Genomic DNA, 16,344 nt, shown 5'->3' on the forward strand with positions numbered 1-16,344 from the left:
AGAAATAATAAAACTGTAAAAATAAAATAAAATAAACTACAGTGTCCACTGCCCTACTGGCACCAGTCTTTGGTCTACTGACACCGCCCACTGCACTGCTGATATACACACATTTGGTATGCACACCCTAATACAATAGGCTATACACACCAATGCTTCCTCCAATCAATTATAATGTTTTAGCCAGGATTCGCTCCTATATGCTTTTTAATGAAATCTTTGCAGTGCCTTCCATTCTGAATTGCACCCCCATGCAGAGGCATACTATGACCTAGACACATGCCCTTCAGATGTGCATGCAGCATGTGTTGTGCTACAGTGACCGTAAATAGCACAGTGACCCACCCAGGCTGAGTATCTACTCCTTGCACTGAGGTGTCGGCTTAGAGAGAACACTATCATGGAAATCCTGGTTCCTTTGAGTTACAAAAGTCTGACACATATCAGCCCCTGCTGCATCCTCTCATCTTGTGAATTCCGACAAAGTTACAGCATTGAAATCTGGACACTGGGAGAAATGTGACTAAGGAAATGCTTCCTCCCACCTGCAGCAGACTGATAACATCCTGACCCTAAGGACTGGTTTATTGGACTCATGGTTATGCATCCCAGTGATTTTTCTCTGCTATAAGCCTAAGAAGGATATCCACACACTACTTGTGCACTAAAGACATTTCTTTTTATGCTGACAATACTTACCCCATTTCTGTCCAGACAAGTCTGATTACTGATTGGACAATCACATGCAGGTCCTTCCCAACCAGTCTGACATGCGCAACCTCCCATATAGCAATGTCCTCTATCTGCAGAACAAAATATGAATTGAGGAAATCAGAGACACTGACCATGTTGTTCCATAATATTCACCTTTATTTTATAAGGTTTCAATAATCTGTCTAGCTGAATGGCTCCCGGGGCTGAGCAATCCGAGAGGTATCGTGTGTACTGAGGTTTTTGAGCTGTCTGTGTATTTGTTGTGGATTTTCCCCTTACTTCCTGTGTGGTACAACCATTTTCAGCGGGACAGAAAGTGAGGGAGCCCCAGATATAAAGTGGAAGTAAATCCTCCTATCGTTTTTAGCCCAGGAAGCTGCCATCTTAGCCTCTGTTTAAAGCGGAACTTCAGTCATTTTTTCATCTTTCCATCAAATAAATCTTCTGCCCTTGTTGTTTTAACTTTGGATACAACCCACTTCCTGTTTCTTGTCTGGTAAAAAGCCTAGGCTTATGACATCATGCACAGCTCTCTCACTCGTGAGAGTTTGCCAGGAAGGGAACCTGGATGAGTCATAAGAGGGCCAATGAGAGCTGCAGATCTGGAGCTGTGCCTCTGTGTAAATCCAGGAAGTGAACAGGCAGAAGCTTTAGCTGCCCACAGTAAAAATGGTTACAGCCAGACTCAGTGGAGGGAGATTTCTGCAGCAGATTTCTGCAGCCAAAGGTGGTAGAGATTGGGGGCGGTAAACTCAACCACAGGGTTTTACCATCCCCCCAACTTTAAGCCTGAATGAGCCCTAAGGGTACCGCTGTATAATGCAACTAACAGCTCATTCAGCAGGCTTTACTGCTCCTCTGAAAAGCGATCTAAGTGTTGCCACTATGTTGCCTCCTCATTACCTGATTTAAACTGATGATTGCTGTGCAATGCATGAGATTGTGACACGGTAGTAGGCAATTACAGGTTTAAATCAGGTGTGAGGAGGCAACACTGTGTCCGGTAATCTGAGACTTCTCCCATGTTGTTCAGATAGATCTCACCTCTTTAAGGTTGCCTACCCCTGCTATATAATATAAAGCTACACAATAACCTACATGCAGCCTGATGTCAGCTTCACTTACCATTGCACATAAAGCCGCTTACACGTGGACACGTGGCAGTATTAAACTGGCAGTACCTCCCTTCATACCGACGTTCTGGGGAATCTGCGAAGCACTGGCACACGCCGCACAGGCACTCCCCTTGTCCTGAACAGATCTCATCGCTTCCAGGGGCTATACATGACTGACTGTTTATAACTTGACTAGATGAGCAGTTGCAGACCTCCCCTCTCCTGTGAAAGAGATGAACACGGCAAGTATTTTATCATGTGTGGAATCACCAACCTCTGACAGCACAGCAGCCATATTTAAATAAAACGAGCCATGAACTATTGCGTTTCGACATCCTGGTGTAATCAGAGGCCTCTGATGCTGTTGATCTGACGAAACGTGTTGGGCTGTAGCCTGGGTGTGGGTTTGGATGGTCCCGGAGTCACAAGACTCACTGCTGTATAGCAGTGAGTCTTGTGACAGTCACATGCGCACATACACATGGCAGAGACCCACATTTAAAATTGATACAGGGTAATGCTTTCTTATATGTGATGAGTGCATTTCATAAGGGTTTTTATAAGAAAAGATGGCAGTAAAATGCTATGTTAGCTCTATGTTTTTTTGAGCATTGAACTTCTACACCACTGAGCTAATGAGGAATATTGACCAATCAGGAGCAAGATCTGAGAAATTGGTTGAGAGTGCAGAGTCTAGTCCACCTGGATTGGTCAGTTCAGTTCAAGGCAGGTTAGACAATTATTACATCTGGCCATTTTCTACACTAATAGGCAAGGGATTGTCAAACAAATGATATAGGAAGCAGGGCAGAGTCCTGATGAACATGTACCGTATCCTGATAAACATGTTTGGCGGGGAGTAGCAGTTTTAATAATGCTTAAAGTGAAACATAAAAAATGCAAAATTCCTTTAACTAACATGCATGGGGAATGTCCTTAAACTACCTGGAAAGTGGCTGAGACCAGATTCTTCAATAATGGGGGCTTCCAGATGCTGATAAGCCCCTGCCCACTAACCCCCACAACCAATAAGCCAAGGTTGTGGGTAGAGGCCTTTGTCCTCATGTGCCTGGTATGGTTCAGGAGGGGGATGAACATTCTGGTGCCCCAGCCCCCGCCCCCTTTCTGGCACTGCTGCTTCCCTAACAATGAAAGAAGGAAGCTGTCATATAAAGTAGCGGGAGAACAACCCTCTACTATATATGATGTTCAGCTCCTGCCAAATAAGCTTAAATCTGGCATTCAGATAAAGCCCAGAACAAGCAAAGCCCAGTTCGAACCAGTGTTTGGACCAAACTAGGAGTTCATCCCTAGTAGTGAGAAGGCAGCAGGGCCGGTGCTACAACAAGGCAAACTAGGCAGCACACTGCTGCCTAGGGTGCCCGGCCACTGGTGTTCCTACTCTCTTCTCTCTGCAGCAAGCAACTAAGTCTCAGTATCAGCAAGTAGCTGTCGCTCCGCTCGCACATAGTGTCAGAGGCGCAGCGGCGGCAGAGGACTGTGTCTGTGTCCCGACTCCCGAATGAATGGAAGCAAACAAACATTCATTGATGGGCACTGGTAGGCTGCATTTAATGGGCGCTGGTGAGGCTGCATTTGATGGGCGCTGGTGAGGCTGCATTTGATGAGCGATTTCTTTAAAAAGGTGGGGTATACATGGGCAGGACAAAGGGGGGGGGTCAGGGGTGGAGCCAGGGGGGCGGCAAAATTTGGTTTCGCCTAGGGTGTCAAAACTCCTTGCAACAGCCCTGGAAGGCAGAACTTTATTCTTTAATTGTAATAAAGAAAATTGTGTCACCCCAATAGCTGTGCTGTCTGGCAGAGCTATATACAGTAAGTCTTGGGAATAGATGAACAGATAAACAAATCCTTTGGCAGATAACTCCCGAATATGTATTGCATCTGTGTATTTAGCCGTTTGCCTGGAGTCAGTTTATTATAATCAAAGCATAGAAAATATGTCCCTGATTACTTATACCCAGTTTGTAAGTCTACTACACAAGTTAAAGAACTGCATTTAAATGCTTCAACAAAAAGACAGTCATGTTCGATAAAATCTTGGAAAACTCAGGATTAGTCTTACCAGTTATCCTTGCACTCACAATGCCCACATACAAAGTGCCCATTCCCATTGCACTTGGGAGAATTCATTTCTTTTTGCTATGGATGGAAAAGAATGGACAAGAACAGTCATTAGCTTTGAACAAACCAACATCAAGAGAGCAATACTATAGATCAGTGATGGAGAACCTTGGCACCCCAGATGTTTTGGAACTACATTTCCCACGATGCTCAACTACACTGCAGAGTGTATGAGCATCATGGGAAAGGTAGTTCTAAAACATCTGGGGTGCCAAGGTTCACCATCACTGCTATAGATGGTACTGATAAGAGTTAGAATGATTTTTAAAGTTGTCATAATGGATGACAGCCATGCAGTGTCTAAGCCTCTGCCTCTGGGAGTCATGCTTGTATCTGTCAGCCTTGTGATTACTCATTGGACATATAGTTCTGCAACAGCTGGAGGGCAACTGGTTGAGCCCCCATGCCCTAAATGACAGGTTTGGTAGCCCAAGTAAAAAAATGCCAAGAATAATAGGGGATATATAGTGAAGCAGAAACAACTGGTGCACAACCAAAATTTGTTTCAAACCATCATCCAATGATGGCCATAATCCAAAGAGTACATCAATGCATCCAACACTGCTCTCTACATACAGTACATCATTGGCTAAGGGGAGAGGTTAGAGATGAGGGCTTTGCTGTTGACTTTTGACAGAAAGTCAAACTTTACATAGCAGGGAGATGAGAGCTTAGTTGTTGACATTTGGCATGTTTTTGGGGTCAGAAGTAATACATATAAAGCTTCACTTTTTGCATCAACTTACCCTTTCACATGGGCAGACATCACATATGATGGAAGCGTCAATCTCCAGGCCATTGGTAAACGTGGATGGTCTGAGGATGACATTGCCTGCCTGGTCCTGTTTTGGAAGATTACAAACGTCCTGCCCACCAACTTTCTCTAGAGCCTTCACATTAACTTTGAATGTCCCCTGCATGGAATAAATGGTTCAGAACATCCTTTGCTCATTATTCCCATCTTATGAAATACAACAGCATAATTAAAAAGTAGCTTCTCTAAATTGGGATAGTAGATTGGTACCAAAATAAGGAGGATAAACAATGGGTCAAATTAGAAGAAGATATTACCGGTATTCAACTTAAAGCGCTTCCTTGGATAAAACCCCATTTAAGACCTGGAAATAAAGAACTAACAATTTTTGCAAGAGCCACACTAAAAATATGGGATGCAGAATTAAAAAAGGGGAACCTATCCACTATGATGGGACCAATGACCCCATTGTTCTCCAATCCAGAATTTCCGCCAGCTTTAGCAACCACAAAATACTTAGAATTGAATTTTCTGGAGAACGCAAGGGTGGCCAACTAATCAACTAAGAAGTTATCCAAGATATATGGATTATTACTCCCCTTAGGACCCATTAGAGAATTAACAGCTATGAAAAAATGGGAAAAGGAAATAGGGAGATCAATATTAGAAATAGAATGGGAGAAAATATTCTCAATAATTCATAAATCACCTATAGCAAATAAATATCAAGAAAGAAATTACAAGATTGCAATGAGATGGTATTGGAGCCCAGTAGCATTAAATAAAATAAATAGAGAACAAACAGATATCTGTTGGAGATGTAAGGTCGAAAGGGGGACCACGGACCATATTTGGTATGGATACCACCTAGTGAGACATTTTTGAGGAAAAGTTCATGAGATATATTGGAAAGTGTCGGGGATAGAGAGGAATCCAAGTTTAGATATATCACTGCTCTCTTTGACTCCAGATTCAATAAATAGTATAAAGAAGGATATGTTCCATCATATGATAACGGCTGCTAGAACAATCATAGCTCGTAATTGGAGAGAAAATATAAGACCAAACATAGCAGATTGGATATGTGAACTGAACGAAATACAATATATAAAAAAGCAAATAAGAGAAGAAGGATATATAAATAATCAAATGCCAGAATTATGGCAAAAATGGGATGAATATCGGCTATCGGAAGCAATTAAAGAATATATATATATATATATATATATATAATGGAATAGAAGTAGAAATATAAAATGAAAAAGAAAGGAAAATGGGAGAGGATTAGGAGGAATTTTTATTTTATTTTTTGGATGAATGGGAATGCAAGATAAGGGGAGTATGCATATGTAAGGTATGGGTTTTAAGAATAAAGTAATTAATAGATATTTAACAGGATTCTGTACATTGAAAAGAAAATGACATACATTTTAAAAGGAATCATGTATAAATGTAAAACTTTTTGTATTTGGTAAAAAGATTAATAAAAAGAAATTGAAAACAATTATTACATAATATTGAACTGTATATGACTGACAACTGGCTTGCTCCAACAATGACACTCACCACTTCACCACGAGTCACCTGGAAGGACCCAGCTTCTGTTAGTTTGGATGTTTCTGATGAGACGGCTATATTTAGGGCACGTGGAGTGTTATGATCCCTGATGTGCATTCGGGATCGGATTCGCTACAACAACAAAAAAGTGTATTTAGTAAGTAGTGCTTGCAGCTTTTACTGGACAGCACTTGAAAAATGCTTTGCAAGAATGCCTTCTTGAGAATAAAACCTGCAACTGAGCAGTAAGCATATCAGGATTTGGCAAAAAAAAGGATATGAGTTTTGCCTCTGCAGCATTGTATGGGGATGCCTAATACTCCCTTGCAGTAGCAGTTTTTAGAGAAATCTATCCTACTCCTTCATTCATATATTGTATTGCTTCATCATCATGCACACACTGTATTGCGTAGGTTTCTTGCACACAGCTGCAAGAGGGTGTACAGCAGAGGGTGTACAGCATGCATGGTATAGAAATAGGCAGCAAGAAGACACAGGTGCAGCATACAGTCTCCCATTGCAATGAATGGCCACACGCTGCTATGAAAGGGCTTACACCATTGATTGCTTAAACTCTTGCATGCACAGTAGCATACAACCCTGGACCAAAACCAGTCTTGGTCCAGATTATATGTAAAGCAGGGTTGTCAGGTCACCAGCCTGGTTCAGCCTGTCTGACAGCGCTGTGTTAATCTTGGGACTGGTACGAGAGAATTACAAATCCTTGGACAAGTGAAATAGCTCCCATATACAGTATCTCACAAAAGTGAGTACACCCTTCACTTTCTTGTGCATCATCATTAGAAGATGCTTCTTTCTGGGACGACAGCCATTCAGACCAATTTACTGCAGCGTGCCGCGTATAGTCTGAGCACGGACAGGCTGACCCCCCACCCCTTCAACCTTTGCAGCAATGCTGGCAGCACTCATACGGCTATTTCCCAAAGACAACCTCTGTATATGACGCTGAGCACGTGCCCTCAACTTCTTTGGTTGACCATGGCGAGGCCTGTTCTGAATGAAACCTGTCCTGATAAACCACTGTATGGTCTTGGCCACCGTGCTGCAGCTCAGTTTCAGGGTCTTGGCAATCTTCTTATAGCCTAGGCCATCTTTATGTAGAGCAACAATTATTTTTTCCAGATCCTCAGAGTTCTTTGCCATGAGGTGCCATGTTGACCTTCCAGTGACCAGTATGAGAGAGAGAGAGCGACAACACCAAATTTAATACACCTGCTCCCCATTCACACCTGAGACCTTGTAACACTGAGAGTCACATGACACCAGGGAGGGAAAATGGCTAATTGTGCCCAATTTGGACATATTCACTTAGGGGTTTTACTCACAATTGTTTCCAGCGGTTTAGACTTTAATGGCTGTGTGTTGAGTTATTTTGAGGGGACAGAAAAATATCAAACAAGCCAACCAACCATTTGTCACTATTCTATTAGATTGTGGATACTCTAGGAATTCTGAGCATCACAAGGTCTGCATACCATGAAAGCCAGGTCCAGAAGCTGTACTATGTTGGAAGAATCCTCCTGTAATTCTCCAATCTCGGCCATTGTGAAGTACTTACTTAATTCCTGTGTGAACAAGAAAAGTAGATTACCTTAAAATATAGCATTCTAATCCTGAAAACTACAGACAGTAAATACTGAGGTTCTAACCCGTTTAATCCAGAGCTAAAAATAAACATGCATTGACTGGAGTTAGGCTTTAACATGATAAATGATATAGATGAAAAACAAAAGCAAAAAGTGGAACTGAATTCAAAAAGTAAAGATTTACTATGTTTTAGGGGACATCTAAAATGTTACTCATGCCCAAGTTGTACTATTAAAATTGTACCTTTTGTCCCCATCTCCCAAAAAACAGAAATTCATTTTCTGGTATGAGAGGGTGCCTAGGCATTCATGTGTCTCAAGCCTCGTAGCTCTGCAGTGTGAGATCTGAGGCACTGCTGCCTCTAACTGCCAGTCTCAGGAGATTTGGAACAAGATTTGATGATGTCACTGCTGCGCTACTTCCCTGACTAATGCCACGTACACACGATCGGAAAATCCGACAAGAAAACCATGGATTTTTTTCCGACGGAATCTTGGCTCAAACATGTCTCGAATACACACGGTCACACCAAATTCTGACCATCGAGAACGCAGTGACGTACAACACGACGAGCCAAGAAAAATTAAGTTCAATGCTTCCGAGCATGCGTCGACTTGCTTCAGAGCATGCATGGTTTTTGGTGCATTGGAAATTGCATACAGCTCTCAAATTTTTCTTGGCGGAAATTCCAACAGAAAAATTCCGATGGTCGGAATTTTCAACCAAAAGCTCACATCTGACTTTTCATGTCGGAATTTCCGATCGTGTGACATCGACGTCCACGCCAGATGTGCGGTGTCCTCGTGGCGCTGCATTGCTGGCGGAGTGTTCTACCATCCTCAGCACGCCGGGGGTTACTGTTGGTTGGCATCTCCTGGGGCAGCCTTGCTACCCCTCTGGTGGCTCCTCCCTTCTCTTTCCCTCCTATGTGCTCCTGCGTGACGTTGGGGGCTGGGCTGTGGCGGCTCTCCCTATATAGGCCCCCCCCACTTTGGTGGGTCTCACATATAGACTTTCTCACACCACTCTCTACAGAGGAACATTTTGCACCTGTGATTCATGTTCACAGCAGCTCCACAACAGGTATACTTTTTCATCCTACTACCCACTCACCACTTGACTTTTTTCTTCCCTTCTTTGTCTTTTATTCTGCCTTACCCCCTCCCCTTCAATCATTTTTATCACTTTCCTGTGTTTTATTTTTTCCTCTTTTTCTTCCTTCTCACTTCACCATTTATCTCACTACCCTACTTACATTCACCTACTATAACCCCCCCTTTTTGTCACTTTGATTTGCAATTAGTTTTTCTCACCTCTCTTTCTCATACAGGCTCCCCAATTTGGGGTCCCCTCATCCAGTTTACACCTTGTTATGCCTCATGTTCTAACCTTCTCGGGGTGTTGCCTGTGTTGGTCATGGCCGCCTTCTCATGCCCCCTTAGCTCCCCCAGCGATACCAATTGGCCAGACCTGTGACGGCCCCACTACCACTGCACAGACGTCTATGTAAATCAGTGGGTTTAGTGCACATTTCTCCACTAGTTCTCTAGATCATGTTACACGATTGTCCCTTTATTAACTTTTGTTTATTTTTAGATGGTCACTGTGTTTTTGCTCCTGATGAGTGGCCATAAAAGCCTGAAACGCGTAGAGCTACCAACCACCGACATGTGTACTTATTCATCTTTTCTATGAACGTTCCTTCGAAATTACTTTTTCCCCCCTTGTTTATCAAACATTTTTTACAGCTATAATTCTGTACTGTATCAATTGAAATGTGCGTTAATATGTCTCAACTATTCTATGCATCTGCCAATATACGATAATTCCTTGTTGGAATACTACCATTGTGCAATGTTTGGTTCTAATGTATTGAAATATTTATAGCAAAAGAATTTAGAAATTGATTTTTTATGACATTTTGAACCAATTAAAAGCTACTTTTTATCCAACGTATTTATCTTCTTCCGTGTACTTCATACAAAGTCTCGCCTCTTGCTCACCTTTTTTTCAAATGGTAAAATAGAGTATCCCTTGGAAAGGAAGTGAGCTATTACCCCCGAATGGCTTTAGCCTTTTTGGTTTATGGCTTACCTCATAGTAGCTGTAAGAATGGTTGGTAACAGCGAAGATTGGGATGATGTTATGTTTTGCAAGAAGTCGCACAAGGGTTGGAACCGATGGATAGTCCTGAAGAGTGTCATACGTGTAAAGGCCTGTTCTATCCAGGTGACAGCGTTCATCATTTCTAGGTAGGATCCCATCAAGAACGTTCATTCCATCAGCTTCATAGTGAAATGCAGACTCAGTGGAAAATACCAAAATATGGGTGCTGCCATCTCTCCAACCAATATCGTTCTGTAGAAAGAAAGGTTACTATAGACACATTGTATATTGTTCCTGCATATATTGAGGTCTGTGGGGGTTATTTACTAAAACTGCACAGTGTACAATTTGGTGCAGCTCTGCATAGAAACCAATCAGCTTCCAGGTTTCATTGTTAAAGCTTAATTGAACAAGCCGATTGGCTTCCATACACATCTGCACTAGAGTCTGACTGCACCACCTTTAATAAATCTTCCCCTGTGTGTTTCCTATGCTAACCTTTGACAATAAATATATACCTCTAAAAAGTGTGACATGGTGATAGGACATTGCACTCTAGGGCCCGGATAAACGTAGCACTTACACCGACGTGTCTCGAGATACGCTGCGTAAGTGTAAATGTGCACCGTCATATCAGTGTGCCATGCCCACAGAACTAGATACGCCTGAAAATAGGCTTCCTACGACCAACATAAGTTTCCATAAGTATGGATGGGCGTAGGTTACGTTCACGACGTAGGCAGTGATTCGACGTATCTTAGGGAGTATTTCCGACGTGATTCTGAGCATGCGCACTGGGATGCGTCCACGGAACGGCGCATGCGCCGTTCGTTCGGCCCATCATTTGCATGGGGTCACGCTTCATTTAAATTAATCACGCCCACTTCCACCTACTTTGAATTAGGCCGGCTTACGCCTACGAATTTACGTTACGCCGGCGCAACGTTGGGAGCATTTTCTTTGTGAATTCCATGCTTGCCTCTCTGCGTTGCGTCGGCGTAGCGTAAAAGAGATACGCTACGGCGGCATATATATGCACCGATGTATGTGAATCTGGGCCTAGATTTTCTTCTTGGCAAGGACTTGTGTCAATGCCTGTATGTACTATCTAAAGTAATGTGTATTTGTGTATCTAAAGTAATGTGTAAAAAAACAACACCAATGACTTTTGGGAGAGGTACACCACTGACTATTAATGCTTTTTTGAGGGAAGACACCAATGAATGCCAATGCTATTCAGGTTTTTAGGTGGGTGGGACACCATAGTCTACCAATAAATGCCTTTAAGGGAGAGGGAGAAGGTGGGAAAACACCAATGCCGCTATGTTCACTCTGCAAGGACATTATCGGTTATAGACGGTCAGGATTCGTAGCGTACACCTGCAGATAGCCTCCCATCCACAAGAAACGGTAGTATAATCCGGGTATGCGTTGTTCTCTGAAACAGCACAGAATAAGGATTCCTATCATCGGTAATACAGGAGCTTTTGGGTTGTTTTGATCAGAGAACGGAGTCCATGCTTGTTTAGCTCCCATGCACCCTGTCTCTGCTCAGACACTTCCATATGAATCTTTTAGCCATTATTCATTGGTTGCTTGTATTAACTCATTCTGTTAGAAGGATCTAGTGTGCACTCCCCCCCCCCTTAATGTGAGTGCCCTCCCCTGTTTGCCATATTCTGTAATGTCATTTTGTATTGAGGAAGCGATTGGCTATTGTGGCGATCACTTCCTGTTTGTCAGAGTATTTGTCTTTTATGAATAAAAGAGTTAAACACACTGCTCCCAGGGGGAGTCATGCTGAGGAGCTGAGAATGTAAGCTATGGTGATGTCTGTTTACTTGGATTGCTGGGTTTTAGATATACAGAAATAGAGTTGTAGGCAAGATGCATTATATCATTAGACAAAATGTGTGCTTTTTAGCACAGGAGATATAGGTGTGCGCTCTGTGTACAGCCTTATCTCCATGACACTCCCATATGTGGTGTATACTGTAAGTAGGCTCTGACTACTGCCATGCTCAATATTTACTGCTTATTAACCACTATTTGGCGTAGTGCACCATGCTCACCGCAGATCCTCATCTAAGGTGTACTTCTTTCTCAAGTTCTACAGTTGGCAGGTATGGCTAAGACATGCACCTCAGTACTGCCATTTTATCATGAAGTCCAACAGGAAAGGGCCTACTTGATTGACTAGATTTTGTAAAAGTTCCTACATTTTTATTTATATAATTATTAATAATTTAATCACACTTGCATTTCTTTTTGTTTTTTTTACACAGTTCATTAGGCATCCAGTAATGATAGTACTCACTGTGCACACTGCAGATTGTAAGATGGCATCAAAACCTCCCTCCGGAGCATCCAAATTTCCAGATATCCTCTCGTTCCTTAGCTTATTGCGGAAATCTGAAAGGTCGTCGGTGAGACGGATTACATTCTTGAAGGAGAAGGGAGGAGTGCTGTCTGGCCAAGGCTGCTTCAGTCTAAAGGTGAAATCACAGGGTGCGATCACTTAAACATCACTTAAAGAGCAACTCCAACCAAAATTTTGTTTTACTATCGATAGTTTGAGAAAGGGAGGGTTAACATATCTGTCAGCTGTTTAATGCTTTTCCCCCATTGGAGAAAATTTTCTCTCTTTTCTTGATAATGATCTCTCAGACAGGAAGGAAGGGAAAAACTAAAATGAGGACATACACAGAAACACAATTAGGGTCCTTGTACAAGGGCCGTTCAACGTAAAGTTCAGCATCTCCCCCGCCCTGGCAGCCCAAGTGCAGCTTACAGCCTACCATAGACCATGAATGGTTGTGCACTGCTGTACTTAGGTATATGGCAGTGCTATCATAAACACAAATATTGTGTACAGGTGTATGCAAAAATTGTGTGCAAGGACCTTAACCACTTAAGACCCAGACCAAAATGCAGCTAAAGGACCCTGCCCCTTTTTTCGATTCGGCACTGCGTCGCTTTAACTGACAATTGCGCGGTCGTGCGACGTGGCTCCCAAACAAAATTGGCGTCCTTTTTTTCCCACAAATAGAGCGTTCTTTTGGTGGTATTTGATCACCTCTGCGGTTTTTATTTTTTGCGCTATAAACAAAAATAGAGTGACAATTTTGAAAAAAATGCTATATTTTCTACTTTTTGCTATAATAAATATCCCCCAAAAATATAAAAAAAAAAATATTTTTACTCAGTTTAGGCGGATACGTATTCTTCTACCTATTTTTGATAAAACAAATCGCAATAAGCGTTTATCGGTTGGTTTGCACAAAATTTATAACGTTTACAAAATAGGGGATAGTTTTATTGCATTTTTATTATTATTATTTTTTTTTACTACTAATGGCGGCGATCAGCGATTTTTTTCGTGGCTGCGACATTATGGCGGACACTTCGGACAATTTTGACACATTTTTGGGACCATTGTCATTTTCACAGCAAAAAATGCATTTAAAATGCATTGTTTATTGTGAAAATGACAATTGCAGTTTGGGAGTTAACCACAGGGGGCGCTGTTGGGGTTATGTGTTCCCTTAAGTGTCTTTACAACTGTAGGGGGGTGTGGCTGTAGGTGTGATGTCATCGATTGTGTCCCCCTTTAAAAGGGATGACACGATCGATGCTGCCGCCACAGTGAAGAACGGGGAAGCCGTAAATTGCGAGGGCGCGCCGGCAAAATTGCCCGGCGTAAGCGCGCGCAATGTAAATGATCCCGCCGGGGGCGGGAATCATTTAAATTAGCCGCGTTCCCGTGCCCATCGTAAAGCGCATGCTCCGTCGGGAAACTTTCCCGACGTGCATTGCGGCAAATGACGTCGCAAGGACATCATTTGCTTCAAAGTGAACGTGAATGGCGTCCAGCGCCATTCACGATTCACTTACGCAAACGACGTAAAATTCGAACGTCGCAACGCGGGAACGACGGGTATCCTTAGCATTGGCTGCGCCTGCTATTAGCAGGAGCAGCCTTACGCTAAGCACGCCGTACGGAAACTACGTAACTTGCGTACGCAGGGCCCGCGCAACAATTGTGAATCGGTGTTAGTATGCAATTTGCATACTATACGCTGATCACAATGGGAGCGCCCCCTAGCGGTCAACGCAAGAATGCAGCCTAAAATCTGCCACGCAGATTTCAGGCTGCAGTCGGCGTTACGATGTTCCTGAATCAGGAGCATTCGTAACGCCGGAGCAAGTAAGCAATTGCGCTACGTAACCTATGGTTACACAGGCGCAATTGCTTCTTGAATCTGGGCCATTGTCATTACCTAAGACCAATATATATATATATATATATATATATATATATATATATATATATATATATATATATATACACACATACATACATATATACATACACATATATATATATATATATATATATATATATATATATATATATATATATATATATATATATATATATATATATATATATATATATATATGAGAGAGAGAGAGAGAGAGAGAGAGAGAGAGAGAGAGAGAGAGAGAGAGAGAGAGAGAGAGAGAGAGACACACACAGTATATTAAAAACAATCTTGTTTTTTCAGGACAAACAAGTTTTTTTTTGGTGATATTAGCTTGCAAAAATGATTTTATGTTTTTTTGTTTATGCAGTTCATAGACATAAAAGACAGATCAAAGCTAAAGTAAACACCCTCCCTTTCTACTCTGACCAGCCTTGGTTTAAAAAAAAAAAAAAAAACTTTGTTACTGTACTTTGTTCGTGTTGTTAAAAATGATCGTGTGTGGGCAAAAACGACGTTTTAAACCCGCGCATGCCCAGAAGCAAGTTATTAAATGGGATCGCTCGTTCTGGTAAAACTACCGTTCATAATGGAGTAAGCACATTCATCACGCTGTAACAGACAAAAAAGCGCAAATCGTCTTTTACTAACAAGGAATCAGCTAAAAGCAGCCCAAAGGCGAATAGAACTTCCCCTTTAGAGTGCCGTCGTACGGGTTGTACGTCACCGCGCTTTGTTCATCATTTTTCAAAAAAAATGGTGTGTGGGCAATATCGTTTTTAATGATGAAGTTGGAAAAACTTTGTTTTTTGGACATGCTGAAAAACTAAATTTTCTTTCATGCCGAAAAACGACCGTGTGTACACGGCATGAATCAAGAAATGCACCTTTCATTTTAATGAATAGAAAAAAATGTGCCAGGAGGAGACAACGGGTTACGTGATAGGGTCCTCCTCCTATCAGAAAGTTTATTAAGCAGCATTATACACAGAATGTATAAAACCCGCTAAATATCACCGGCTCCACAATGAGCATTTTTTTTGTATATCTGAATGTAAAATATTTTGTATTTTCAGCCCTTTTACTGTGCAGAGAGCAAGCTATAGGTGTTCATGAATAGACCCCAAAAATTATACTTTGAGTCCAACAGCCTTTAATAATTTCAGTTTGCAAACTAATGCCACACACTAATGGAATTTCAATTGAAAACTTAAGATTTCGATCTCCTAATCAGTTGTGGGGTCAAATCGATGTTCGTCTTTGGCCATAGTGATGAGAAAATTCGAAGGAGCAGAATACATTTTTTTCTCACACAAATTAATTTTTAACAGTGTATCAGGAAAGTCAATTCACTCTAAAATTGAATGTTAAAAGCAAGCGATTTCCAAAGTCATTTTGAGCACCATTCATTAAGTCACAGAATATACTATTGAGAATTTTTGTACGAATGTTCCTAAGAAATATTTGTACGAACATTCACTGGGTAATATACTATGGCCAGCTTCAGTATCAAAGTTCCCTGCTCTCACGATTCATTTTAAACATACAGGCCGGGATTCAGAAAGGACTTACGACGACGTATCTCCAGGCATTGAGCCACGTATGTTATGTTGTAAATTCAACGTGATTCTAAGCATACGCGCGCATTCGCCGGTCGTTCGGCGCTTCATTTACATGGGGTCACGCTTCATTATAATACAACACGCCCACCTTCCACCTACTTTGAATAAGGCAGGCTTACGCCGGCCTATTTACGTTACGCCGGCGCAATCCCGGCCACAGTATGTGCAGTGATATAGATGAATGAAAAATTGATTCAATAAGCCTGGTTGACTTACTTCTCTGGTCTCATATCTGTTTGAGGAACAGAAACTTTATCCACAAATTTCCCAAAGCCAATAGTGTAATTGCTGGACAGACTTGAGACGACCCCAGCTGTGGAAGTGAGAAAAAAAAAAGAGAACAAGGTAAAAATGTAATTTCTCCTATCGGTATTAAAAGATTGAACCCAAGGGTCAGTTTGTAGAACATGCACTATATTTATGGACCAGCTGTGGTAAATCTTATGAAGAATATGATTTTC

General features: G+C 41.8%; 1 protein-coding gene across 4 annotated transcripts in view; it reads right to left on the bottom strand.

The window, feature by feature from the left end:
* The window catches only part of ITGB4 (integrin subunit beta 4), a 119,797-nt gene that overhangs the window by 52,148 nt on the left and 51,305 nt on the right, over nt 1-16,344 (bottom strand). For all 4 annotated transcript variants that reach the window (XM_040330360.1, XM_040330363.1, XM_040330361.1 and 1 more), the window contains exons 6-14: nt 16,100-16,196; nt 12,314-12,485; nt 9,985-10,248; nt 7,779-7,868; nt 6,292-6,414; nt 4,718-4,885; nt 3,913-3,989; nt 1,840-2,051; nt 700-803 (exon numbers count right to left, since the gene is read on the bottom strand). In XM_040330360.1, the coding sequence (XP_040186294.1) occupies nt 700-803; nt 1,840-2,051; nt 3,913-3,989; nt 4,718-4,885; nt 6,292-6,414; nt 7,779-7,868; nt 9,985-10,248; nt 12,314-12,485; nt 16,100-16,196 (1,307 nt within the window). The remainder of the gene's footprint in view (nt 1-699; nt 804-1,839; nt 2,052-3,912; nt 3,990-4,717; nt 4,886-6,291; nt 6,415-7,778; nt 7,869-9,984; nt 10,249-12,313; nt 12,486-16,099; nt 16,197-16,344) is intronic.

Source organism: Rana temporaria, chromosome 12 (genome assembly GCF_905171775.1).
Source record: "Rana temporaria chromosome 12, aRanTem1.1, whole genome shotgun sequence".
NCBI classification, from domain to species: Eukaryota; Metazoa; Chordata; class Amphibia; order Anura; family Ranidae; genus Rana; species Rana temporaria.